The sequence below is a fragment of the Dama dama genome, chromosome 7 (genome assembly GCF_033118175.1).
Source record: "Dama dama isolate Ldn47 chromosome 7, ASM3311817v1, whole genome shotgun sequence".
Taxonomy (NCBI): Eukaryota; Metazoa; Chordata; class Mammalia; order Artiodactyla; family Cervidae; genus Dama; species Dama dama.
Genome location: NC_083687.1, coordinates 24,141,461 through 24,167,450, shown reverse-complemented (window position 1 = coordinate 24,167,450; position 25,990 = coordinate 24,141,461). Strand labels below are relative to the sequence as shown.

Here is a 25,990-nt window from a genome sequence, read left to right as displayed (position 1 = left end):
GTGATAAAATAAACACACACATATATTTATTACACATAAGTATATATAAAATTTGGCACAATTATCAGCATGCAGTTAAGTGCTAAGGAAACAGGAGGCACATTATCATTAGGAAGAAAGAAGGCACAAGGCTGTAATAATGAGACCATGTACCAGGTGGGAGTAACCCTCTGCTCATCAGTGCAATAGATACTGCATGTCCCTGGGGTGGAAATTAGACCACATTCTCCTGAGAGACCTACGGACTCCAGTTCCTTAGAACTCTTCCCTCCGGCCCCAAGGATAAGTCTCTAGGTAACCACTGGCTCAGGATAACCTAAGCGTATATTCACTCCCAAGGAATCGTTTTCATTATACCTGAAGCTCTCCTTCAGCCAGTTTACTTTTCTCAGAAAAAAAGTGAAAGTGAAGTCGCTCAGTCGTGTCCGACTCTTCTCCATCCCATGGACGGTAGCCTACCAGGCTCCTCCGTCCGTGGGATTTTCCAGGCAAGAGTACTGGACTGGGCTGCCATTTCCTTCTCCATTACTTTTCTCAGAATAAACACCTAAAATTTAGATTTCCTCTTATCTTTGTAGTTGAGATTTTTGTGACCTCCATACAATAAGAAACCATATAAGACATATATTTTCTATATGGCTGAGTCAACTTTATCCAGACTAGACAAATCCAACCATTGTTTGTGTCAGCTTTTATTGCAGATAGAAGAACACAGCTTGTGATGTTTATCTCTTCCTTTACTGTCCTTGAAAGATACACAGACAGAAGCAATTGGAACCCAAATTAAAAAAAAAAATACTGACAAGAATAAAAGATGAAGGAGATGTTGATTTTATTATTTAATCATTTAAATTTCTTTTACATTTCCTAAAAAGATACATGGTCTAATGAAAAGAAAACAGTTTGAAATCAATATAACACCATTCTGGCTCAACCTCTAGCACTGGTTATCTTTATAATCTTGAAGAAGTCATTTATTTTCTTTGGTACACAAATATTCATATGTAATGAGAATAAACTAGTTTACTATCTTACCACAATTCTCTGAGTATGTACGGATGCATACAGAAGTAAGAAAGAAGTGAAAATATATGTATATGTATGTTTATATTTGCATGTCAAATGCACACCTACATAAATAGGCCTCTTAGTTTTCCATGAGAAATCTGATTATGAACAAGTGGGCTGGAATAGGTGATAGGCAGTGTCCAGTTTCATGCTGAGAGCATCTGCTTCTAGTTTTTAAAATGCTTGTGTGTTCATTCCTCCATCCAAGGCAACTGAGAAATGGAAACTTGTTAGAATTACAAATTTTCAGGCCTGACCTCAGACCCATCCTCAAACACTGAATCAGGGGCTGTGGGGAGAGACTCAGCTATTTTTGTTGCAACCTGCCCTCCAGATGATTCTGAAGTGCACTAAAATGTGAGAACCACTACATTCAAACATTCCCAGGGAAGAACTATAGGCTAGAGAAGAGACAGGAATTAAAGGGGGGGAGGGGAGAAGGCAGGATAGTCTACAGAGAACCTGAGTCACAGGTGGTAGGAAGAGATTTGGGGAGACAGAACAGTGGCAGGCACAGGAGAGTGTTATTTATGGTTGTAGGATGCCGGTGTGGTTGTAGAAAAGCGGGCATAAGCCCAAGGGCAATAATAATGCAGTATCCAGGTAGGCCCACGTTAGTCATTTGTTCTCATGCAGTCATTTCTGCTCCTGTGCTAAGACCGCTGGCTTTAGAACCTTCTTCCTGCAGTGGATCCTAAAGGAAGATAGTTATCCTGTTTCTAGTCACAGCTGTTTCTGACCCCTATCGTCACTACCGTAGAAATCTGAGACAGGGAGAGTTAGGGCTTCCCAGCCTAAGCCTGTTTGTCTTCTGGTCTTTTTCAACAATTTAAAGTCCCCCTGATTCTAGTTTTAATTTTTCCCTCATTGGCAGCTAAGGAGTGTGTGTATATTCAGAAAAAGGAAGAGAACTCCTGGAATTCCAATGGGCTAGGGGTGAACTTGCCCAGAGAAAGACGGAGGTGTGAGAATCAGCCTATGGAACCGACAAGGCAAGAAGTCACCATGGATGCTCTTCGCGAGGTTAATGGATGTCGTGTTGTTATCCACGATGTTGCCTTGACAGGGGAATCCCCGGCTTTGCAACTTTCTGGCCAACATGAGGATCACCAGCCGATTATAACCTTTCCTGCGATGCTCAGGCATGGTGTAGCCATGGCACATGGTGGCAAACTGGTCCATCAGAGACCAAGACACGGGGTTCCCCTTGTCATCACGGACACACACACTGGGGAAGCAGGAGATGAGGTTGGCGATGTATCGGCGACACTGTTCATTGCCGCCCCGAGACCAAGTCTGGTTGAGTAAGTCAACATCAGCAACACTCAGGTAGGTTAGTCGTAGGGAAGAACTCATTCTTGAAGAAAATGACACGGGAAGAAATATGAACTCGGGATCACATGACCAAAAACAAGTATTTCTCTCTCTTTTATTCACTTCAAACCTTGGGGGATACTAGTTCTCCCACCAGGGATCAAACCTGGCCCCAGCAGTGAAAGTACCCTGTCTCAACCACTGGACCTCCAGGCAATTCCCCAACTACCTCTCTTTTTACATTGATTCAAACTGAGAAAGCATCCTGGAGATAGTGCCTTGCAAATACTAGAATATTTTCAATAAATAAGAATCCATCACTTACCACTTACAAACATCTTTTAAGATTTCATTTCTAACAGGACGAAACACTCATTATATTGAGTCTAAGTCTTTCCTTCAAATTTTATGCCCACTTGTTATTGTCCTCAGAATAGTTGAAGGGAAGGGTTTCATTTTTCTGGAGAATAAACCTCAGACTTGTTCTTATTAAGTCCTGAGTCTGCTGACACCCTCTCTGAGGCCTTGAACAAGTCCAGATACTTGGGCCCCTAACCTTTTTCTTGGTAACAATAAATGTTTTAGGATAAGACTCCTATATTTATGCAACCATGTCCAGAAAAGAAATATAAACTGCTTAATGTTCTAGACATTTGTAGATGCTTAAGAAATGCTAGCTCTTTCAGACCTTTCCCTAAACATTCTGGAAAAACGTTTCAAAATCCATGAGTGTTAAGATTAAAAAAAACAGAAAGGACAAAAATGGTTGCAGTTTCTAAGAACTGAGACAGGTTACTTAGTTGCAAGTCTCTGGGGGGCTGGTTGTGTTTTGAGTTTTCTTTCATGCTTGAAGTTATCAATATCCTAAGACCATCCCCAGTTAAGAGGCCACTGATATCACTCTCACTATGTCCTTTTTTAAAATGACTTGACTGCTCCAGGTCTTAGTTTCAGCATTTTGGATCTTTTAGTTGTAGCAGGTGAGATCTAGTTCCCTGAGCAGGGATTGAACCTGGGCTCCCTGAACTGGGAGTGTGAGGTCTTAGCCACTTGACCACCAGGGAGGTCCTGTACTAGGCCTTTCTTTATGAAGTACAAGTTTGTGTTTTCTTTAATTAGTGGTTATGCACTGTTAGCTCATATTTCAGGTATTCTGTGAGACCTGGAACTGGGCCATTCGCCTAACCACTAAGCAGGGGGAAAGAATATAAATAAATGCAAGCAATAACTGGCTTAATAGGATTTTTTCATTTAATTCTCGAAAACAAACTTTAGAACAAAGTCAAAGAAGCTTCAGGTAGTTATGTCACTACAAATAAAAACACTAAACCATGTGTTTCAGGAGGGACATTCGAGACAATGACCTTGTATGTGAAGGGCGGGTATCCAAAATAAAGTGTACAGATTTGGGTAATGATTTAGGTTTTAAAGACAAATTGTCTAACTTCCTATGCAGAAAGGAGCAACTCAAGTGAAAATTTGATTAAAAAAAATCTGACGGGGGATTGAGGAAAATTTTAAATAACATTTCAGGGATATGACAGCAAACAGACTTCTTGTTCAGTAGCTCAGTCGTGAGCAGCTCTTTGCAACCCCATGGACTGCAGCATGTCAGGCCTCCTTGTCCTTCACTATCTCCTGGAATTTGCTCAAATTCATGCCTATTGAATTGGACAGACTGTGGGAAACTCTAAAGGACCAATAGCCTGATTTTTTTTTCAACCAGAAGTAACATAAGAAATAAAAAGAGATGAAAGGGATACCTGTCTGTCAAAAGAAACTTAAGAGAGATATTAACCAGTTGCATATAATAACCAGGTGCTTATTCGAAACAAATAAAGTGCTAAAAGTTTTATGATAATTGGGGAAATGTGACTACTAACAGGTCATTTTATATTTAGGAAATAGTGTTCACAAAATTTTAAGGAAAGAGCCAACAAAGCAGGCTTACGGCCACTGTTTTTAGAGAACCTGCTTGCCAGGTTGGCCTTTGGCTAGGTGTCTGGTACTTTTGGATTACTGGAGGAGTCCTGCCATTCCCAGAACTGGTGAAGAGTGGTTAGCTTGGCCTGTTTGTACAGTCAATGTAATTTATGCTGAACACCTGTTTTCCTCCTGGGAGTCTAGGAAATCTGTGCGTGCTTTGCAGAGGACACCTCCAATAAAAAAAATCTTATCTGTGTTGTCACAACTCATTGCTGGGAATCAAATGCATACTGTCTGACTCTGCTCAGGGAGGCCTCTGGGAAGCTTGTGCCTGGTTTCTTCTGGACTTTGCCAAAGCACCTTTTTCCCCTGTGCTGATTTTGCTTTGTATCTTTTCATTATAATAAGCTATAGCCGCAACTAAATATATTGAGTCCTGTGAGTCCTCTTAGCCAATCACTGAACTTGTAGGTGGTCTGGGGGACCCCTGACACAGAGGTGATGTTACTATAGCACTTTAATAAAAAAAATTCTTGGGAATTCCCTGAGTGAATTCAATGTGTTCACTTTTGGGGCCAGGGTTCGATGCCTGATGGGGGAGATATTAATAAGATCCCACAAGCCATGCTATGCTATGCTTAGTCGCTCAGTCATGTCCAATTCTTTGTGAGCCCATGGACTGTAGCCCACCAGGCTCCTCTGTCCATGGGGATTCTCCAGGCAAGAATGCTGGAATGGGTTGCCATGCCCTCCTCGAGGGGATCTTCCCAACCCAGGGCTCGAACTGGGGTCTCCTGCATTGCAGGCGGATTCTTGACCGTCTGAACCACCAGGGATTAATAAGATCCCACAAGCTGTGAGGCCTGGCCAAAAAATAAATAATAATAATTCTTTTGGAGATATAATATATAAGTATAAAGGAATAATATCTAAGATATTTCCTTTAGAATAAATCAGGGGGTGGAAAAGACAGAGGTCTGGATAAAAGATTCCTAACATATAAATCTAGTACTTTTTGTATATTTTTAAAATATACATGTATATTTAATGAGCACAAGCTTGGTTTTTTTTTTTTTAATTCAATTAATAGGAAAATGTATTGTTGAAAAGGTTACAGTTGGAATTGAATGAAGAACAAACAAAATTGAAAACTGCATTATTTTGTGATTGAAAGAGGCAGATTGTTTAAGGGTTTTTTTTTTAAGTATATTGGTTTTTGGAGGTTAATTGCACTAGTTTCTCAACTCTTGTGTTTGAAAATTTTCATAACTGAAAAAGTAACAATAAAATCCAGTTGCTTTATGTGACTTAAAGTTTCCCTTCTTTTCTAGGTTTAGTCTTGTTTTGCTCAATAATTACTTCAACATACACCACAGAAGTGAAGAAAAGTAACATTCACTGAAGCGGGTACTTTTCAGGTATCAGGTTTCATTTGCTTACAAGAAACACGCCAAGAAGATATTATAGATTCATTTTTACAAAGAACTGATTGAGGCTCAGAAAGATAACCTGGAGAAGAAACTGGCAACTCTCTCCACTGTTCTTGCCTGGAGAATCCTATGGACAGAGGAGCCTGGCAGTCTAGAGTCCATGGGGTCGCAAAGAATCAGGCACACACACACACACACATGCAGAAAGGTAAGGCAAGATGGAAAGTAACTAGTGAACAACAGATCAGGGACCACGAAGTAAAAGAACGCAGATATAAACCAACACATGTTCTGAAGGGCTGGATTCTGGAATTAGATTTGATTGTTTCTGGCTCTACAGTTTGCGCCTGTGTGTTATTTCAATTCTGTTCAAAAAGGGAATAATAATGGTACTGCTTTATAGGGTTGTAGAAAGGATTCAAGAGACAACATATTTAAAACTTTAAAACATTTAGTGCCTGGCATAAAAGACACGTAAGCCAGTTAAACGCCTTCATCCCTGAAACAACAAAAAACAATTATAACCACCTTGGGTGCAGACAGCAGAAGTTATTTAGAATTATTTGGAGGAGGATGATGCCCAAGAAATGATTTTTTTCTGTGTATTCTGTGAAAAAACTGTCCATAGTTAATTACTATGGACAGAGACACAGATTTGATTTTGCAGGAAATTATGAGCAAAAGGAAAAGAGTAAACACACACACACATTTAGATTCAGTCACCTAAATCCAACATCCCAGAATATTCCCTAATGGTATTAAGTACTCCAGGTACTGCAGTTTGTACATCCATAGCATAAGTGCTCCCCCAGAAGGAGAAGCTTGGTTTACATACAAGGAACGGGTGTCTGCAGTTGAAATCCTAGATAGGCAAACGGCCTTGAAGGAAGCTAGCTTTACATCCACCTGCTTTGAGTCGGCAACAGCCTTGGAAACATCATATAATTCACCCTGCAGCCCTGTATGTGGAAACACACAATGAAAAAAAAATGTGGACGCTTTATCTGAAAATGCCAAAAGGAAATTTGTTATAGTATTTCTATACTTGGTATAATCAATACCACCAGTTTCCCACCTTGTATTATCCTAACCACCTTGTATTCTTATATGTGTTATCAGAGCTACTCCTTTGTCTGATTTTCAAGTCTTGTATGATATTTTCAAATATCCATGTTGATCATGATCTTCCATGGGAATTTCTGATGGGACTATCCCTTAAGAATTTGCAATGTCTTATGGGAACTTTTATTTTCCTGACTTCTAAGATTGCTCTTAAGCCCCTGAGGGTAAGGGATGTTTTCTAGCTTTAGAAGTATGAAAGAGCTTCAGTTTATTTGGCAGGGCAATCTCACTTTAAAGACTGTCTTTCAGTCTCCTGCCTAAATGCCCATCATGGCAATGTCAATATATAAACTCGGACTGGTGAGGTTTATTCTGAACTTAACTTACCCAGAACTCACTCGTTTGTCATAGCTATACTGTATTCTCTATAAACCCTTATTCAGTTCTTCTTGCATGTAAAGCTGGGCACAGCTCCAGAGTGGTACACAAGAATGCCATGGTCTCTGTTCTGATGGTAATTACAGCATGGCACACGGGGCTTGTTTACTTAGAACTGACTGTCTGCTTCTCCAAATGCTGATCTGCTCTGTCCTTTCCATTCTGGCTGCTGATGGCTTGAATCCTCTGGAAACTGACTTTCCCACTTCCTTTCATATCTAATTGCTTGTTTCCTTCTCCTAGGAAATCACTTCCTCTTGAAGAAAACATGAATGGCAGGTCCTGGTGAACACAGACTGTGCTCTGAGCCTTGGCTTCTCCATCAGGGAGTTAAGTCTAAGAAAAGATAAGCAAGTCTTCAAGTTAATGCTATTAAAATTATAGATGCTGTGGCTAGCACTCCATATTAAAACACTGAATTACATCTAAGTGGCAGTGAGCGGTGCTGACTCAAGGTGTGGATGGTAGTTCCAACAGAATTTATTTCTCCTAAGTTAGACTGAGTCAATTCTTTCTAAAAGTCATCCTAACATTAAAACATAACCTTTTAGACTTTAGATGTAACAGGTAACAAAAACTGCATAAAAGGGATAGCTTAATTAATAATAATTGCATACATTTTAACTACTTCTAAAGCCACAGATAGAATTTGACGAGCTCCCTTGTATGGTATCAGTCTCCCAATCTTTTAATCACAATTCCTTCTCTCTCCTCCAAAATAATCATTATAATAATTTTTAAGATAACCATTTTCTTGTTTTCTTTACAGTTTTATTATCCAAGCCTGCATCCTTAAACACTGTAGTTTGATTTTGCCCACTTTTTGTCCTGTGAGTCTTTTCATCAACAGATCTTTCGATTCCCACTAAACTCCTCTCTCCCCCCTTTAAAAACTTCTTTTGTCAGCGAATCCTGCTGGTTAAGGCCTCTAATCACCAAACCACAGGATTTGTTGTTTAGATTTTGCCGATCATCTCTCCATGGTGTTGTGGATCACGTCCTTCTATCTGTTGACAGGGTATCATTTTTAACAAATGATTTTCTCCTTTCTCAGGAAAGAAGGAACCTCCGCTTCTCATTCTGCTATTGTTCACTCCACCTCCTTAGAAGGGGAAGGGTTGCTAACCGAATAAGCCAGAACTTGAGGACATTTTTTTGGTTCATAGTTACCAGTGAGCAGGCCTTTGAAACTTTCAGGCTGGTCCTCCTGTAGACAAGCTGTCTCATCCATGCAGCTAGCAGTGAGCAGCGAGCAGGGTCTGTCTGGACAATTGTGCATATTTTTGTTTCTTGCCCTTGGATATGGCAATGGCAAGGAGTTTGGCTCCTCTGAGTCTGTTAGAGGATTAACCCTGATTTAACATTGTTTATGGATGGTTCTTAGATTAAAAATGACAAAGGCATTCCCATGCAGGGTGTGTTCTTGCTCTAAACACCCAGTAATGAAGCAGCTTCACTGCCTAAATCCTGATCTATCCACCAGCCCAACTAGCAGGCTAGTTCTGACCTAGCCTGCACTGCGGCAGAAAGTAAAAGGCTGTTTATGTCTAGCTGATAGGCTTTTAGGGAGGCTCATGATTTAGAGATGTTATAGAAATGCCACCTTTTCAGGTTCTCTGAATAAGAATAGTAAAGACCCTGATGACTTCTTAGAAGCTATTCAGTGTCCTAAAGAGATTATAGTTCTTACCACAGAAACCTACAGTTGAGACCACATCAGAAGTCAAGAGCCTGTACTACTCTACATGTTAAATGAGGGGTTTTACCATTCCAGCTATACTAGGTGCTATAATTCACATCTCTCCCCACCAAACCCTCAGGAAAGATGACTATCAGTTAAAATGTGTATAACTCACAACTAATAGCTCAGCTTCTGAAAAAAAGTATTGGCAATTAGAGGGATGGTCTCTCCATAATGATGAATTCAGGGGATTTGAGGATATTAACCAATAATACCAAAATCCATCCAGTTACTGCCATGACTTTTCACTTTAAGGAGGAGATATACTCATTTCCACATTAAAGTAATCCTGGGGAGATTTTTCTGAATTGTTAGTTAGATAAGCAAGTGGTTGAATTATGCCTCACTTCTAACCAGCATACCAGGGGTAAATCTGTAAATGTGTGAGAGAGTTTAGAACTGCCTCTATAAAGTCTTTTTGAGCATTTGCAAGGGGATTTTTAAAAAAATATATATAACATCCCAAGTTTTTAGGTTATGAATTTACATAAATCATTATAGGTGGACAGAAACTTTTCTTGTAGAGGGCTCCAGCTATTTCTGGCTGATAAAAATTACCAGAATTTACATATCTAACATGGGGGTTCCTACCTTCTTGTCAAATGATCAAGGAACTTATTTCACTGGAAGAGCTATACACAGTAACTTCATTGCCTATATCAACTCCCAATCATTATAAAAAGTTGAGAGAGCAGGTGATACACTGAAGCCAAAGCTATCCATCCAAATAATCAAAAGTCATAATCTGTTTCTTGGCCTGAAGTTCTTCCAGAAGCATTGATGGCTATGTAGTTATCTCCTTGGAGCCCACATATACTCTTTCCTTATAAAATCATTTCAGTTTATCCTATGTAGACCAGATGATTATCTTTTTCAACAATCATTTGCTTTAGAAAGAACAAAGGCTTACCTATTGGCTTAGACTTAAATTAGATTTACTTTAAAAGATTATGATAGGAGAGGGTTAGGAGTAGTAAGGAGAAATATCCTGTGATATTTACTGATACCATTTTTTGGAAAAAAAAAAAAAAAATCGCTTAAAAGCAGCCTCATTTAAATGACCTCCGCCAACCACAAAGGCCAAACCTCATTAGCAATAAAAAAAAGTATTGCTACAAGACTGTAATACATAAACTGTTAATATATAAAATGTATGTAAGTGTATTTGTACATATGTGTGCTTATATGTGTTAAAAGTGCATCATATTTATATATCTGATAGATATGATAAAAAGGAGAAAAAAAATGCCTGTCTAGTGTCTTGTACTTGACCCACCCTGTATTTGAAAAACTTGGTCCCAGTTGATAACACCATGTTCTTCCAACAGCTGTCGGTAAGCATTGACATCTTTGTAGAACACAGCATAGGCATTAGTATAATGGTCCAGGTTGTCTGTCTCAGCCTAAGACAGAAGACATAATTACAGACACATAAAACACATCCTCTAGATATAGAACTCCAGTACCTTCCTAATGAGGTCAGGACACCACCTTTGATCAAGTGAGCCTCTCCTTTGTCTCAGAGGCAGAATGGGGAGGATGCTGTCTTTTTTAATCTTCTTTCGTATTTATCCATATGACTAAAGTCAATGATCATAAGGAATCATCAACCCAGTGGGAAAACTAGTGTGTACAAGCATATCTGCTTTATGCTTCTAGGGATTGTCAAACACTAGAGAAAGCATCCTAGTGAACACATTTAGACTGGAGGTTTCCATATGTCTGATACTCCAAAGCCAGTCAAATTAGCAGCCAATGGTGAGGTGTATAGCTTGTTAAGCTACAATGGTTACAATTTCCCCTTTACTTCATCTTTTCATTCCAGTTGGCACCAATTCTTTTTTGCCTTTTAAAACTGTACCTCTTTCTGCCGCCGTGTGATGATGGCTTTGAAGTCAGGCCATGAATCCAATACTACTTCCTTTTGAAAGGGATTCCCACGATTTATGTTCATCACTGCTCCATAAACCTGAGGCAGAGAACCCAGAAGAATGGCTAGTCATATTATTAACCATTTCAGACGCTTATTACTCTTTTCATTTCTTGTACTACTGCAAACTTATGGCCATGAGGGGAAATTATAAATAAACACACATATAATCACAACCCACACTCATATAGACTTCTCCCTTGTTATTTCAAAAGTGCACATGAAAACCGTTAAAGTGTCTATGACAGTCTATGAAAATGCTCCCAAAATGTAGTGTTTTTTTAGCACAATGGTGAGAGGTACCAAATCAATAGGCTTACCAGGCAGGGACTTGGAACATAGGTCAGTAATACTTAATGAATCAGCATCTGATGTCTAGATTTAGAGTTCATATATCTTTTAGAAGTTCTATGGATAATTTTGATGTGCAGCTGCTTTTGAAATTTACTACACTATCTGAACATCATATGTGAAGTACAACTACTCTTTCAACCCTGAATTACAATTAAATATCACTTGAGACTGAGATACTGTCCCCCAGAAAAAAAAAACCAAAAGCATATCCTGCATTTCAGATTTGATAGAGCAGGTCTGTATAAGCATCCCCTGAGGGTTGTAACTATGTCTTATTCACTGTTCTATCCATGGAGTCTGACAAAGATGACCAAAGGCTTATTGACTAAATAATACTGAAGTATCTTAGAATTCTGTTCTGTGACTTTTCACACTTTCTTCTCCACTAAGAATCAAAGATGTCTGTCCCACAAAGCAACTTTCCTATGTTATCTGTGTGCTTCTAGAGAAGATAAAGTTGTGGTGGTAAAGAGGAGAGCTAAGCTATAGGCCAGTGTTCACAGCAGCATCTTTATAATACTGTAGACAGAAACTGGAAACAATATCCGGCCACAGTGGAATAAATAAATAAATCGTGGCATATTCCTACCACGGATTACAAAAGAGCAACATGGTATTGAGCTTGTCCAGCCAGAGAAGCTAAGTTCAAAAAGATACTTACTGTGTGATCCAATTTATACTACATTCAAAGACAGGCAGAATTAAATGATGACTTTAGAAGTTAATAGTGGTTGCTATGGGAGACCAGGGAAAGATATTGACAGGAAAAGAGTATGGAGTGGGGGAAGAATGGTGTTTGATGTACTGTTCTTTCTTGAATGGAGTAGAAATTACATAGATATTCACTTTGAGAAAATTCACCGAGCTGTATTCTGTTTTGTGCACTTTCTAGTGTTATGTGGGTATGTGCCAATTTACTTCCGTCCTATGTGACTCTTTGTGACCCTATGGACATGGCTCTCCAGGTTCCTCTGTCCATGGGATTCTTCAGGCAAGAATACCGGAGTGGGTTACCATGCCTTCCTCCAGGGGATCGTCCCAACCCAGGGGCTCTTATGTCTCCTGCATTGGCAGGCAGTTTCTTTACCACTAGCACCACCTGTCAAGCCCTTTCTAGTGTTATTATACTTCAAAGAAAAAAGTTAAATTATAAGGGCTTCAGAGCCTACATTTTATCTCCTTTATCACTATCTTAGTTCAAATCACTCACCTCATCTCAATGCCTAGAAGATGATCCAACTCTCTTCTGTCTTACCCAAACTGAGACCTCACTCAAATTCTTGCATAGACTGTATCTTTCCAAATGTAGTCTAATCCTAATGTGCAACATGGATCATACTTAGTGAAAATCCACAAACGAAAGTAACCTGGAAAGGTCATGCTTGTTCTCTTCATGATTAAAGTCTGGAATTCATGATCTTACGTGTATGGAGTAATACATTTATTAAAATAGTTTCACATGAGGAAAGCATAATCCTTATTCAAGAATGGAACTTAAACATGATTGAAATGTTCAACACAGTTAGAAGAAAAAAAAACTTCTTTACAATATTCAGATTCTGAAAAAATAACTAGCTTGTAAAGATCAGAACCAACTGAAAGCTTTGGCATGGGTTGAAACCACAGGGGGAGGGAGATGGCAGTGGAATTATAAAATATGCAGCTATAAATTCCAGTGGATGGAGGAAGAGGAAACAACTGAGACTATGTTTTCTTTATCTTTTTTATTCACAAAAGGACTTAGTGTTTCCTGAAAGGGTATTTTGAAACAGTGGTCAGAGAACAAAGCCAGGCATTATATAACAATGAAATCATTAAAGGAAGATAAAGAGATTTAGGGATAAAAAGACTCAGGGTAGGAAAAATAAGAAATTAGGAGCAAAGAGCTAAGCAGCTATGAAAGAGGAGATTTCTCAGAAAGGCATCTATGCCTATACGGTTCATTTCCTTAATTCTTACTTCAGATGTTGTTGTGAGAGGCAGGCATTTCCAAAAAACACTCAATTTGAAATGTGATAATTTAGATTTAAATCTGAATTCTAGCACCTGGAAATGGGGAAGTTATTCAGTAATATTATCTGTAAAATTATAATATAAATATCTGCCTATTCAGAGGTTTTAATATTACAGAGGAATTAATTTTAGAGAGGGATTGATTAGGTGTTTTTGAAGCTCAAATGAGATAATGTGAAAGATATTTAAAAAAAATTATACATACCATTCAGATCAAGTCAACTAATCTGAATTTAGAAGTTTTTAAAAAATAAAAATTTAACAAGTAAGAAATTACCCTTCTGCTATTTAATAAAATTTAGAACTGAAATTTACTTCATAAATAGTCCAGTCCAGCACAGCCTGAATTTTCCTACAAGTTGTCTAGCAAGACTGTCAAAAATATAACTTACTGCATTGTATCCCCAATCCATTGAATCAACCTCTAGCAGGAGGGGACTGGGAAACTGTATGTTTACTAAGTACTCACATCTTACCATCAAGAAAAGTTGGGAAACAGCTATAAGTCTGATGTTATTTCACAGATTAATAAAACAAAGAAGACAGAACTATTCAATGTTTCATACCTTAAGTGATTCAGGAAAGTGACTCTTCAGCATTTTTTCCAGGATCAGTAATTTGGTAGAACAGTAAAGAACCAGCATGTTCTCTGGAGAGTGGAGAGCTAGTAATTCCACCCCTAATTAAAAACATGAAAGGATGTATTTAATTTTTGTCTGTTAGTATTTAAATCTACCCAGAAAGATCCTTGAAGTTTTTCTTTGTCTTTTTGGTTCATTTGTTTGTTTGTTTCTTTAAACTGGGCTTCATTCATTTTTTCTCATGTAAAATGATATGGTGGCTACAACTAGAGCCAGGGTCTTCTGCAGAGAAACTCTGGTGTGGGTCTTAAGATGGTTGGTGAATTCCTAATATGAAGACTTGGTGAATACCATCTCTTTCAGGAGTGAGCTAGTTGTAGGTCTTGGAAATGGCATCAAAAGTTATTTAGTGGTGTTGGAGAAGAGTCTTCAGAGTCCCTTGGACTGCAAGGAGATCCAACCAGTCCATCCTAAAGGAGATCAGTCCTGGGTGTTCATTGGAAGGACTGATGCTGACGCTGAAACTCCAATACTTTGACCACCTCATGCAAAGAGTTGACTCATTGGAAAAGACCCTGATGCTGGGAGGGATTGGGGGCAGGAGGAGAAGGGGACGACAGAGGATGAGATGGCTGGATGGTATCACTGACTCGATGGACATGTGTTTGAGTAAACTCCAGGAGGTGGTGATGAACAGGGAGGCCTGGTGTGCTGCGATTCATGGGGTCACAAAGAGTCGGACACAACTGAGCGACTGAACTGAACTGAACTGAACTGAACTCCCTGCTTTCACTGCCAAGGACATGGGTTCAATCTTTGGTCAAGTAAATATGTTTCAGCAAGTGCATCCAAAAAAAAAAAAAAATGGCCTTGGGAAAGTTGCCCATGGAGGCAGTACAGCCCCTGGCAGAGGTACAGAAAGTCACCAATTCAAGCTATTGTCAGTAATTTCTTAGACACAGGGGCTGGGATGATGCTAGTGCCACTGGGGACAGGGATGTGGTACTCCAGGACAAAGCCACAGCAGCCAGCCACCTTTCAAGGGTTGCTATGGGGCTTGTCAGTCTCCCCAGTAGCCTCACTGCATAGGGATGAGGGTGTAATTCTTTTTTTTTTTTTTTAATTGGAGTGTAATTGCTTTATGATATTGTGTTAGTTTCTGCCGTATAATGAAGGGAATCAGCTATATGTATACATTATCCCCTTCCTCTTGGACCTCCCTCCCACCCCCTCAATCCCACCCATTTAAGTCATCACACAGCATGGAGCTGAGCTCCCTCTGCCCTACTGAAGGTTCCCAGTAGCTAGCTATTTACGTACGGTAGTGTATATATGTTGGGCTTCCCTGGTAGCTCAGCTGGTAAAGAATCCGCGTGCAATGCAGGAGACCCCAGTTCTATTCCTGGGTCAGGAAGATCCCCTGGAGAAGGGGTAGGCTACCCACCCCAGTATTCTTGGGCTTCCCTGGTGGCTCAGACTGTAAAGCATTTGCCTGCAATGCGGGAGACCTGGGTTCAATCCCTGGGTTGGGAAGATCCTCTGGAGGAGGGCATGGCAACCCACTCCAGTATTCTTGCCTGGAGAATCCCCGTGGACAGAGGAGCCTGGCGGCCTACAGTCCATGGGGTCGCACAGAGTCGGACACGAATGAGTGACCAAGCACAGCACAGGGTATATATGTCAATCCTGGTCTTCCACATCATCTCACCCTTCCCTTCCCCTCACTGTGTCCCCATGTCTGTTTTCTACCTTTGGGTCTCTAGTCCTGCCCTGCAAACAGGTTCATCTTGTACCACCAATCTTTTTTAAGATTAATTCTGAATGCCATCTTCCTCTGAAGAGGGAAGAAAGAGAGAGAGAAGGAGGCCCTGGGATGTGTCAATCAGAATCACTGGAAATGGAAAGTTCACAAAACTGGATCCTGGGGAGATGTGAGTGTCTACACTGGGTTAAGTCTTCTGTTACACATGTTCACTGTACTCTGAATTCTTCCTTCAGGACAGGCCAACAGTTGTAACTTTATATTTATTTGTGTTTTCTTTGGTATAAGCCTGTCTTAAGGAGCCTATGAGCTGCATGAAGAAAGACCCATGTCTGCTCTGTGCTCCGCTGTATCCCCAGCACCTACCACAGGGCCTGGCACACAGTAAGGTCGCTGAAAGTAGTTGTTGAATGCATGATATGAAGCTCAGAGGAAGAGTCTTAGGTTAAGTAGGGAAACTTCTTTTCACAATGTGGGGCAAAGACCAGAGAAAAACTTGAGTGGGTCAGGTGTTAAGAGGAGAGAAATACCTAGCTTAAAGATGAATCAGATGTGAGCAAAGGCGGAGGCTCATTTTAGTCCTATAAAATTAAGGGATGTAAAGGGCCTAAATGTAACGTACACAACTCCATGCATTCTTATCTAATTGCATTTTGTAGATTTTGGGGGCTCTGTCCCATGGCTTTTTGTTTCCAAGAAAACTTCCCCCGCCGCCCCCCACCCCCCATATTTCCAATCAGGTCTTGACTGAATTAGAGAAAAAAAAAAGTTTTTTTTTTTCCCTCTATCCAGTGTGATAGAGTTTATCCAATTTACTCTTTTTCCCTACCCTGAGCAGCCAGGCACTTGGATGCAAAGATAACTAAACGTTGAGAACCTAGGCTTCTGCTGGATTATTTCTTTACAATACATTTTTCAGACAGAGAAAGCTACTTGACTTCTCTATGTGGCATCTCTGTGTGGCTATGAGATACTCAGAATGTATGACTGTAGATTTATTTAAAATCCATCATCATAAATCTCTGTCATATAGTTTATGTGAGTCTGAACTTCTAAGAAGCATGTTTCTTATGATCAGGCCCCCTGGGCTCCAGTCCACTGAAGGGTATGTATGTCTGAGGTGTTTGCATTCCCAGCAAGAGTCGGAAGAGATATGAAGGACTGTTAGCCCTGAAAAGAGGAAGTTTTCAGAGTTGAGGATGAACAGATAAGGAAGTATAGCAACTATCTCCTCATCCTGTATCTGCTTGACTCTTCACTCATTCACCTCATCTCTAAATGCAATCTTAACTTCTTAGTAAACCCTTAGGTTAAACACATTCACTAATTCTAAATCAAAGTCTTTTGAGAGAAAATGAAATGATTTTAAAGGGAAGTTGATCATGTTTCTCTTCCTAGGTTTGATGTTCAGAGATCTTTTTGTATACAATTATGTAGTAAGGTTGCTAGTGCAAAGAAGAGGAATTCTAAATACTTGTAGCTGATTTGCTTATTAATTGCTTGGTTTGTTCCCCGAAGGGTTCAAAACCACTTATACACACAGGAAAAATACATAAAAAATTAAACTAAAATAAAAATTCCTGCTACCGGAAACACAAAGATGCAAAAGAAATACGGAGTTACGAGTGAAGTAGGCAGGCAAGGCATATAGAGTACAATCTTGCATGTAGGGTTGGTCCTCTTTATTCATGGGTTTCATATTTGTGAATTCACCTACTTGTTAAAAGTTATTTGTAACTTCAAATGAGTACTGACAGTGATCCTGAAGTCATTTGTGGACATGGATAGGGCAGTGAAAAATTGGAGCCTCCCAATGCCCACATCTTCAGCCAGTTGAAGCTGAAGAAGCTGACTTCTTGTTCAAGCTCCCCTACTGCAAGCAAGTCCTTTACACGTCTAGTTAGTGCTGTGGTTTTTTTTTTGTTTTTTTGTTTGTCTTAGTTGGGATTTAGTTCCCACACCAGTGATGGAACCTGCAACTCCCTATTGGAAGCGTGGAATCTTAACCACTGGACCACCAGGGAAGTCCCAGTGCCGTGTTCTTTTGCATTTTTGCTTTTTGTTGGCTATTTCACTGTTGAAAATGGCCCCCGAGCATAGTGCTTAAGTGCTGTTTAGTGTTCCTACGTGCAAAAAGGCTGTCATGTACCTTCCTAGAGAAAATACATATATTGGATAAGTTTCTTTTAGGCATGGGTTATAATGCTCTTGATTGTAAGTTCAGTGATAATCAACAAGATATATTAAGTAATGTGCCTTTAAATGAAAATACACATATAACAAAGTTATGTATTGATCTGCCGATAAAAACCTTGTGACCAGAGGCTTGCAGGAATCTAATCTTGAATTTTCCTTAGGATCAATGGTTCAAAAATAATTAAGACAGTGTTCACAGGTGACTTTTTGAACCTTATCAAGAACAATGAAAATCAACTATACTTGCAGGTAAGGGTCCATATTTTACTCTAAGCTTTCTAGCAGCTAACACAAAGAGAAATAAACATGATTCAGACTGCCCATAAAATTATCCTTATACTTTTTACCAGAGCATTTGCTCAAATTTCACTTAGTCATTTCTAAATTAAGTCCAGTTCTCTAACTTCTATATAATCAAAACCTACCTTGCTCTGGCTTCAGTTTATCTTTCTAGGCTAACCAGCTCTTTTGACTCACAAATTTTGCAGGGTCACAGATTGGTGACATTAAAATCAGAGAGACAGTTCTATGGGTTCACACAAAGAGGACACTGTAATTAACATACAACACTAGACAATATCCTTTAGTGAAAAAGTGATAAATTTCATAAGGATCTTTCTTTATTAAAGATGAAGATAAATTTTAAAGCTAACAAAAAAGAAAACAAATTCTCAGAGAATAAGAATGAAAAATAGTCTCATAAAATATTTTTTATTTGGAATCCCATTAGAAAGTCATAATGACAACTATTAACTCTGAAAAGTGTAAGATCAGAATGTTATATGGGCAGGAGGAGGAGGGGATGACAGAGGATGAGATGGTTGGATGGCATCACCAACTCAGTGGACATGGGTTTGGGTGGACTCCAGGAGTTGGTGATGGACAGGGAGGCCTGGCGTGCTGCAGTTCACGGGTCGGGCATGACTGAGTGACTGAACTGAACTGAACTGAACATGACTCAATTATAAATTCCCTATGATAGGCCAATGTTCTTTAAAAAATTATTTTATTGAAGTATAGTCCATTTACAATGTGCTAAATTCTGCTGTATAGCAAAGTGATTTGTTATACATATATGTACACTATTTTTCGTTATGGTTTATCACAGGATATTGAACATAGTTTCCTGTGCTATACACACATATATGATATGTGTATACGATATGTGTATACGTGTATGTGTATATATGATTCTATATATGATAGCTTGCATCCACTCATCCCCAACTCCCAATCCATCCCTCCCCACCGCCACCTCTTGGAAATCACGTCTGTTCTCTATGTCTGTGAGTTTGTTTCTAAATAAACACCTGTTCTTGAATAGGAAAGTAAAGGTTTGTACCTCCTTTAGCCAAAATTTTATCACTAGCAGAGTCACTGTCTCAAGGAAAATAATTATACTCAACATAAGTTTTAGGAACTGAGGTTTCTTGAGGCATTTGGGTGCCCATCAGGACACAGCAAGCAGCTAAAATATGTTATTAATATTAATCAGACAAGAAAGGCACGGCACGCTCCTAGAATTCATTCTTATAAATAAATAAAACATAAGGTCTCTGTTTTTATGTTGTGATATGCCATTTATGGGCTTCCCTGGTGGCTCAGACGGTAAAGAATCCACCTGCAATGCGGGAGACTGGGTTTCATCCCTGGGTTGGGAAGATCTCCTGGAGAAGGCAATGGGAACCCACTCCAGTATTCTTGCCTGGAGAAGCCTATGGACAGAGGATCCTGGGGTGCTACAGTCCACGGGGTCACAAAGAGTCGGACATGACTGAGTGGCTAGCGCAGCACACCACGTTATAATACAATAGTGAATGTTTGTTAAGGAGGAAACAAAGAACTTCTTACAGTACTTGTAATCTAATAGCACTGATTATTTTTCAGATGATAGTTTTCCTGTTTAGAGAGATTCTTGTCTGTTCCTCTAGTGTGCCCATGTCACGATGCAAATAATTTTATATTTTGTAAGGCTTATTTTCTCCATATCAAAACTTAAGAGAGCAAAGAAACAAAAGCACCCCCAAACCCCAAAACAACAGCAAGAAATTATCTTTTCCTGTAAACCTAAATATAGTTTGGTCTTCCTATACAACATTGAATTTCATCTCTCCTCTTTCTATGTCTCCCATTTCTGCTTGTAATTATAAACAATGACTTGATATTTGTTGTTCTAATGAATAAATGCTTACCTAATGTTGAGAGTTCAGTCTGAACTGAGGTCTTAAACTGCGTGGCAGTGCAGTGTCTTCTTCTGTGTCCAAGGCTGGTTAATTCTTCAACCTTACTTCCCTTCTATGCAGAAAGAGGAGGGCAGGAGAAAGACAGGCTATCCACAACAAGAGGAAGGGAGGAGTTTATGACGTCAGGTGAAAAAAATCACCATGAGTATTTTCATTCCTCCTCTTTCTAATACATTTAGTATTATGGTGTAAAAGGCACTGAAAACTCATCTTGATTTAGAGATGGATGTTTTCTAGACATAAAACCTATCTTTCTGACAGGATACAATGGAAAAGAATAAAAAGGAATGGGACCCAGACAAATAGGAAGACAGTACAGAGTGCTTATATATTTTTGTCTATTCTGAAGAAAATGATTTTGCTGCTCTAAACTTCCAAGTCTGAAAGAGAGTGATCTCTAAGGAGGCCCCTCACGGAACAGAGTATTTTTTGAGAATTTAAATTCCTTTACCTTGGTCTTTCAAATGAAAATTCATTCAGAATTTACTCGGCTCCACTGGCTGCAATTGCAAGCACCACGGGCATCTCAGCACACAATACCTGAGCCTCAGGATAATAAATAGTACGAATGTCTCAGCGGTATGCAGACAGAACTTCAGTTTGAATGTGGTCACTTGGGAGGATACTGTTTACCATGTTTAAGTCTGACAAAGTCAAGATCAAACCTAGAGATGTTAGGGCATTCTTTATTTGAAGATGTTGGTTTAAGTAATACAGTGGGTAGTTGGTAGTTGAAAGTGACTGGAAGAAATTGTTTCAGAGGACAATTACAGGATAAGTAAGAGCATTTTTGATCCTGTAAGAGCATTTTTGATCCTGGTATACTGATAACTTTTTAAGAATGGTGTTACCCAGGGCAACCTATACCCATGCATGGTCCTAAGGGGCCTATATAAATCTAATCTTTCCTGTACATTATTTAAGGAAAATGGATTTTAAAAAATGAACAGAAGTTGTTATTTATAGAACAGAAACTATTTTAGGTATGAGGTATAGTATCAGAGAAAACCTTAAAAAGTCAGGGGCCAAGTTATTTATGGACTTGGAGGGACATATACATTTCTTCCCAGGTTTAGAGTACATGTTCCAGAAAAGAAACTTCTATTATTTTTACAAAATTCTTTGCTCTTTATTTAACATCTGAACTAACTAGAATAGTAGCTTTTTGCCATATGAGAAATAGCTAAAAAGGAAAAATATATCTTTTCCAGGAAAACTGCATTGGATGAAGATAATTAAACTTGAAATAGATTCATCAAGTTAACCTAAACTTTTTTTTTTTACTTTATTTCTTTTTTTTTTTTTTCTATTCACAAAGAAAAAGCTCCAGTCCATCTTTTAATTTGTTTGAAAAATTCCTGACATTACAGAACTAAACTGAAATGTATTAATATTCCACTCTTACATTTCCATGACAAACAAAAAAAAAAAATTCATGAGCCAAAAAAAAAAAAACCAGGGAGAAGCTTATAAAACTAAATATGGATCTCAGCATTAACAGCTGAACAGAGAAAGGAATTAAAACGCTTTAATTAAAAAATCACGAGTGGATGATAAAGTGTGTAGAAACTGAAAATTTACAAACTATTTAAAACCTGGAATCGCTGACTGTTCAGAAACTACACAGATGGATCATGGGTGGTGGTGAACAGCAGAAAGGGATTATGGATGAATCTGCATTGTTCTAGCTGCTCCCCATGCCACCCGTCTCCGAGGAAAGCCTGACATTGATTAGATATTGAGCCAGGCTAATGCTGGCAGCAGATCCAGTGATGGTAACCTGCCTATCAGTAGATCCTTCCACTGGGTTCGCAATTTTGATCTGCGCCCCAGACATCTGACGGATCTCATTGATTTTGGCGCCTTGACGCCCGATTATGCAGCCAATCAAATCGTTTGGAATGGTGAGTTCATGAGAAGTAGTCTGAGCAGATGCATCCAAACCTGCACTGAATCCGGTGTTGCCATGCGTCATGGGAAAATGAGACTGTTGCATTGCCAACTGGTGCAGCTGGGTCAAATCTGGCTGTGGAATGGCATACTGTCCTTGAATGGTATAGGCCTCTAGAGGTGGTCCCTCCAGGTCAGGGTTGAGGCACATGGACGGGGTGGTGTGGGGAAAGCTTGCACTGTCGCTGCCTGTGCTGTACCTGTCCTGACCACCTGCAAAGATGACCGGAGAACTGGACGGCTTGGGCCGGTACGGGATGGTCACGCCCTTCGGGGGGGACTGGGAGAGAGTCTCCAACATAACCACGCAGATCTGTTTCACACACTCAATGATGGATTGCGGAATGCCAGCAATAGTGATGGCCCGCTCAGTTGAGTTGGGGAGCATATCCCCTGCCACTTGGACCTGAGCCCCTGTACTCTCTCGTATTTCCTTGATCTTGCAACCACCTTTCCCAATGAGAGAGCCACACTGACTAGCAGGGACCACCAGCCTCAGGGTGACTGGGGGTCTACTGGCAGCTGTGCTGTTGGTCATAGAGCTGCTGATGTCCTCTTCCAGTTTGTCAATGATCATAGCAAAGGCTTTGAAGATGGCATTAGTGGGTCCAGCCAAAGTGATAATCCTTTCAGGACAATTCCCTTCTGAGATGTTTATACGTGCACCACTCTCCTCGCGCATCTTCTTAACTGATTCTCCTTTCTTTCCGATGATACTGCCAACTTCCTTTCCATGCATAAGTAGCCGGATGGTGAGAGTGACATTTAATCCACCTTCAATCACACCGGTGTCCATGTCGAGCAGTGTTCTGAGGAGCTGGACTTTGAGTGGTCAAGTCTTTGGTCACTGGTGGGGGTGAAAGCCAAAAACTGCAGGCGCGAGGCGACCGAGGGGAAAAGGGGAGCGGGCGGGAAGGGGAAGGGCGGGAGGCCGGGGGCGGAACAATAGGGGCGGGCGGGAAGGCGAGGGGGGCCCCGCGGGCGGGCGGAGGAGGAAGGGGGGGGTGGAGGAGGAGGAGGAGGAAGGGGGAAAGAGACCCCGGGGCGGGCGGGAGAGGGCGCAGGCTGCGGCTGCTCAGGCTGCTGCCTCTGCTGGTCTGGGCTTTACTTTATTTCTGTACAGTCATTAGCAAGTAGAACATCAAAGAAGAATTTTAATGCAGGTTATCTGAAGCAGAAGCTAAGTGATGAAATCAGAAAGAAGAATGGGTAGAACAAGACAAAAAAAAAATCAAAATGAAACATTGATCATAAAATCCCACAAAATGGGAGAATTTGGGTAAATATATATATTTATATATATATATATTTGGGTGTAAAGAAAATTTTTTTCAAATACATTTAATTCTACAGTGGAATGATAGGTTACCAAATATCCATAACCAAATGAAAATTTTTAAAATTAATTTAATTGGAGGATAATTACAATATTGTAATGGTTTTTGCCATACATTGATATGAATCAGTCATGGGTACACATGTGTCCCCCCATCCTGAAACACCGACCTGCCTCTCTCCCCTAACCTAAACTTTTGACTCTTGAAATTAAAAGGAAAAAAGGAAAAAAAGGGGAAAAAAAGGTTTCTAATGTAAGATAAATTTAAGATTTTCTTTTAGAAATCCAACTGAACAAATTCATAATACATATTATCAAATATTTGTACATTGTTCTATTAGGATTCACTCATTAGCTTCAGAACTACCTTCTATTTGTAGCTTATCAGCAAATTCCTAAGAAGTCAAAATTATAATTTTTTTCACATTCTAGCTCAATCACTTACTATTCGAGTGATCTCAGTTACTTAGGTTCCTTTGCCTCAGATTATGCAGGATGTGAATAACACTGATTACTATGGGGTTTGATCCCCAAAATTAGGATTAAATATTGGTATAAATACATGTATACATGTAATGGGCTTACAACAGTGCCTGGCATGTAGCACAGAACAATAAACATCAGCCACTTTATCACTGTTATTTTTGTTATATAGCTTTCATTCCATTTGAAAATCTACCTTAATTTTAAGGAACTCTTTAGGAGTGGAAATGATTAAAACTGATTTTAAGGCACATTTGTTTCTATTAGTTAAGAAAAAGTTCATTAAAAAAAAAAGTATGACAGTTTTATTGTTTTTTTTTTTTTTTGGCCTTGCCACACAGCTTGTGGTAGCTTAAACCCCTGAGACCTGGGATGGAATCTGGGCCCTTGACTGTGAAAGCACCAAGTCTTAACCACTGGTCTACCAAGGAATTCCCACTTTGTTGTATTTGGAAAATGTCCCTCCTTGTCCAATTTTAACAAATATGACCAGTGTTTGGATTTGGCTTCTACAAGCAGCAACCACTTTAATGAAAGTGGTTGTGTGGCGGTGAATGGCAAGAAATACATTCAAGGACAGCAGCTCTTTTTGATGTTTTCATTAAGTTTTATTGGGGTATAGGTGCTTTGCAATGTTGTGTTAGTTTTTCCTGTATGATAAACTGAATCAGTCAGCTACATATATACATATATCCCCTCTCTTTTGCATTTCCTTCCCATTTCAGTCACCACAGAGCACATCGCAAAGTTCACTGCATCACTATTTACAATAGCCAGAGCATGGAAGCAACCTAAATATCCATCAACAGAAGAATGGATAAAGATGTCATACATATATACAGTGGACTATCACTCAACCACGAAAAGGAACGAAATTGGGTCATTTGTAAAGATGTGGATGGACCCAGAGACTGTCCTACAGAGTGAAGTTAGAAAGAAAGGGCAGCAACTCTTAACAAGAAAACTAGTTAGGACAGAAAAATACATCAGTCACTTTAAAAAGAATAAAGTGCACACGGGAAACATGAATTTCTGTTTTTGCTTTCCTTCTTTCTTCATTAAAGCTGAATATTTCTTGACAGTGAATGAAATCTGAGAGGATGTAGGAGGCTTCTGTTTGGGAACTACGCCAATCTAAATGACTCAAATATTAATTCTGACAGGTGCACCTGCATTTATTTTCAGTAAACAATGCCAAGATATTCTATCCAACCAAATTAAAGAGAGTAAATCCTTTAATTTTAGGTCACTGAGCAGGTGTCTCATATTTAGGCAAAACCTGTTTGTTAAACATGCCCAACTGAAAGTTGTGACAATGGGAGAATTAATACAAAATAATGACTTTAAAAGACTGACAGTAAGCTGTGTTTCTGTTAACGTATCTGTACAGGTTGCACTCCCCCCGCCCCCTGCCAAATGACACCATTTGCCCTCCTTCCTTCAGCAGCATTACTGGGTACCCATTTTCCTGTATGTTCAGCAACTTTCCCTTTCAGTCTTCTTCAATCTTTTCCAATTCAATAGTTGAAAAAGTTTTGTCTTCACTTGCATTTACATGACTTTTAAGGTTGAAAATCTTTCAAGTATTGATACTTATTGACTACTTATTTCCTTTGAGAATTGCCCATTTTCCTATTGGTATTTAACCTGTTACTGGATTTTAGAGCTTTATGAATAAAAATATTATTTGTTTTATATATGTTGCAGATATTTTTCAGTCTGTACTGTGCCTTTGGCTCATTTTTTAAAAAAAATTTTATCTTAAAAAGTTCAAAGTCTTATGTAGTGATCTACTGATTCTTTTTTCTTTATGGTTTTATCTTTGTTTATATGCATAATACAGGCATACCTCATAGATTCTGCAGGCTCAGTTCCAGATCACCACAATAAAGCAAATCTCACCACAAAGCAAGTCACACCAATTTTTTTACTTTACAGCAAATATAAGTTCCATTTACATTATACTATAAGTCTATTAACTGTAAAAAAAACAACGTAGACACCTTAATTAAAAAATAATGGTGTTCAGAAAATGGCATCAATATTGCTTGATCCAGGATGGCCACAAACATTTGTAAAAAATACAGTATCTGCGAAATGCAATAAAGTACTACAAGAGGAGTAGATCTGTAGGGGTTTAGACACACTAACATCAATAATTCA

At 39.3% G+C, this 25,990-nt stretch overlaps 2 protein-coding genes across 2 annotated transcripts; both read right to left on the bottom strand.

Moving 5' to 3' along the window:
• Positions 1-896: 896 nt before the first annotated feature.
• On the bottom strand, positions 897-20,074 carry GLYATL3 (glycine-N-acyltransferase like 3). Its single transcript, XM_061146102.1, has 6 exons — positions 20,008-20,074; positions 13,843-13,955; positions 10,841-10,948; positions 10,256-10,382; positions 6,574-6,697; positions 897-2,425 (listed from the first exon to the last, which is right to left on the bottom strand). Exons 2-6 carry the CDS (start codon positions 13,918-13,920, stop codon positions 1,999-2,001), a joined length of 864 nt encoding a protein of 287 aa, XP_061002085.1. The 5' UTR covers positions 13,921-13,955; positions 20,008-20,074; the 3' UTR covers positions 897-1,998.
• Positions 20,075-21,570: 1,496 nt separating this feature from the next.
• LOC133059574 (poly(rC)-binding protein 2-like) lies at positions 21,571-22,932 on the bottom strand. The gene has a single exon (XM_061146897.1). It carries the CDS (start codon positions 22,802-22,804, stop codon positions 21,743-21,745), a length of 1,062 nt encoding a protein of 353 aa, XP_061002880.1. The 5' UTR covers positions 22,805-22,932; the 3' UTR covers positions 21,571-21,742.
• Positions 22,933-25,990: the final 3,058 nt, after the last annotated feature.

What these genes read in the sequence shown, in the direction of transcription:
- LOC133059574 (XM_061146897.1), bottom strand. Translation starts at nt 22,804, where the DNA reads ATGGACACCGGTGTGATTGAAGGTGGATTAAATGTCACTCTCACCATC.
- GLYATL3 (XM_061146102.1), bottom strand. Translation starts at nt 13,920, where the DNA reads ATGCTGGTTCTTTACTGTTCTACCAAATTACTGATCCTGGAAAAAATG. An exon ending in TCACACGGCGGCAGAAAGAG is followed by an intron (nt 10,383 to 10,840) that starts GTACAGTTTTAA and finishes CTTCTGTCTTAG; the next exon opens with GCTGAGACAGACAACCTGGA. An exon ending in ACTGCAGACACCCGTTCCTT is followed by an intron (nt 2,426 to 6,573) that starts GTATGTAAACCA and finishes ATTTTCTTCAAG; the next exon opens with AATGAGTTCTTCCCTACGAC.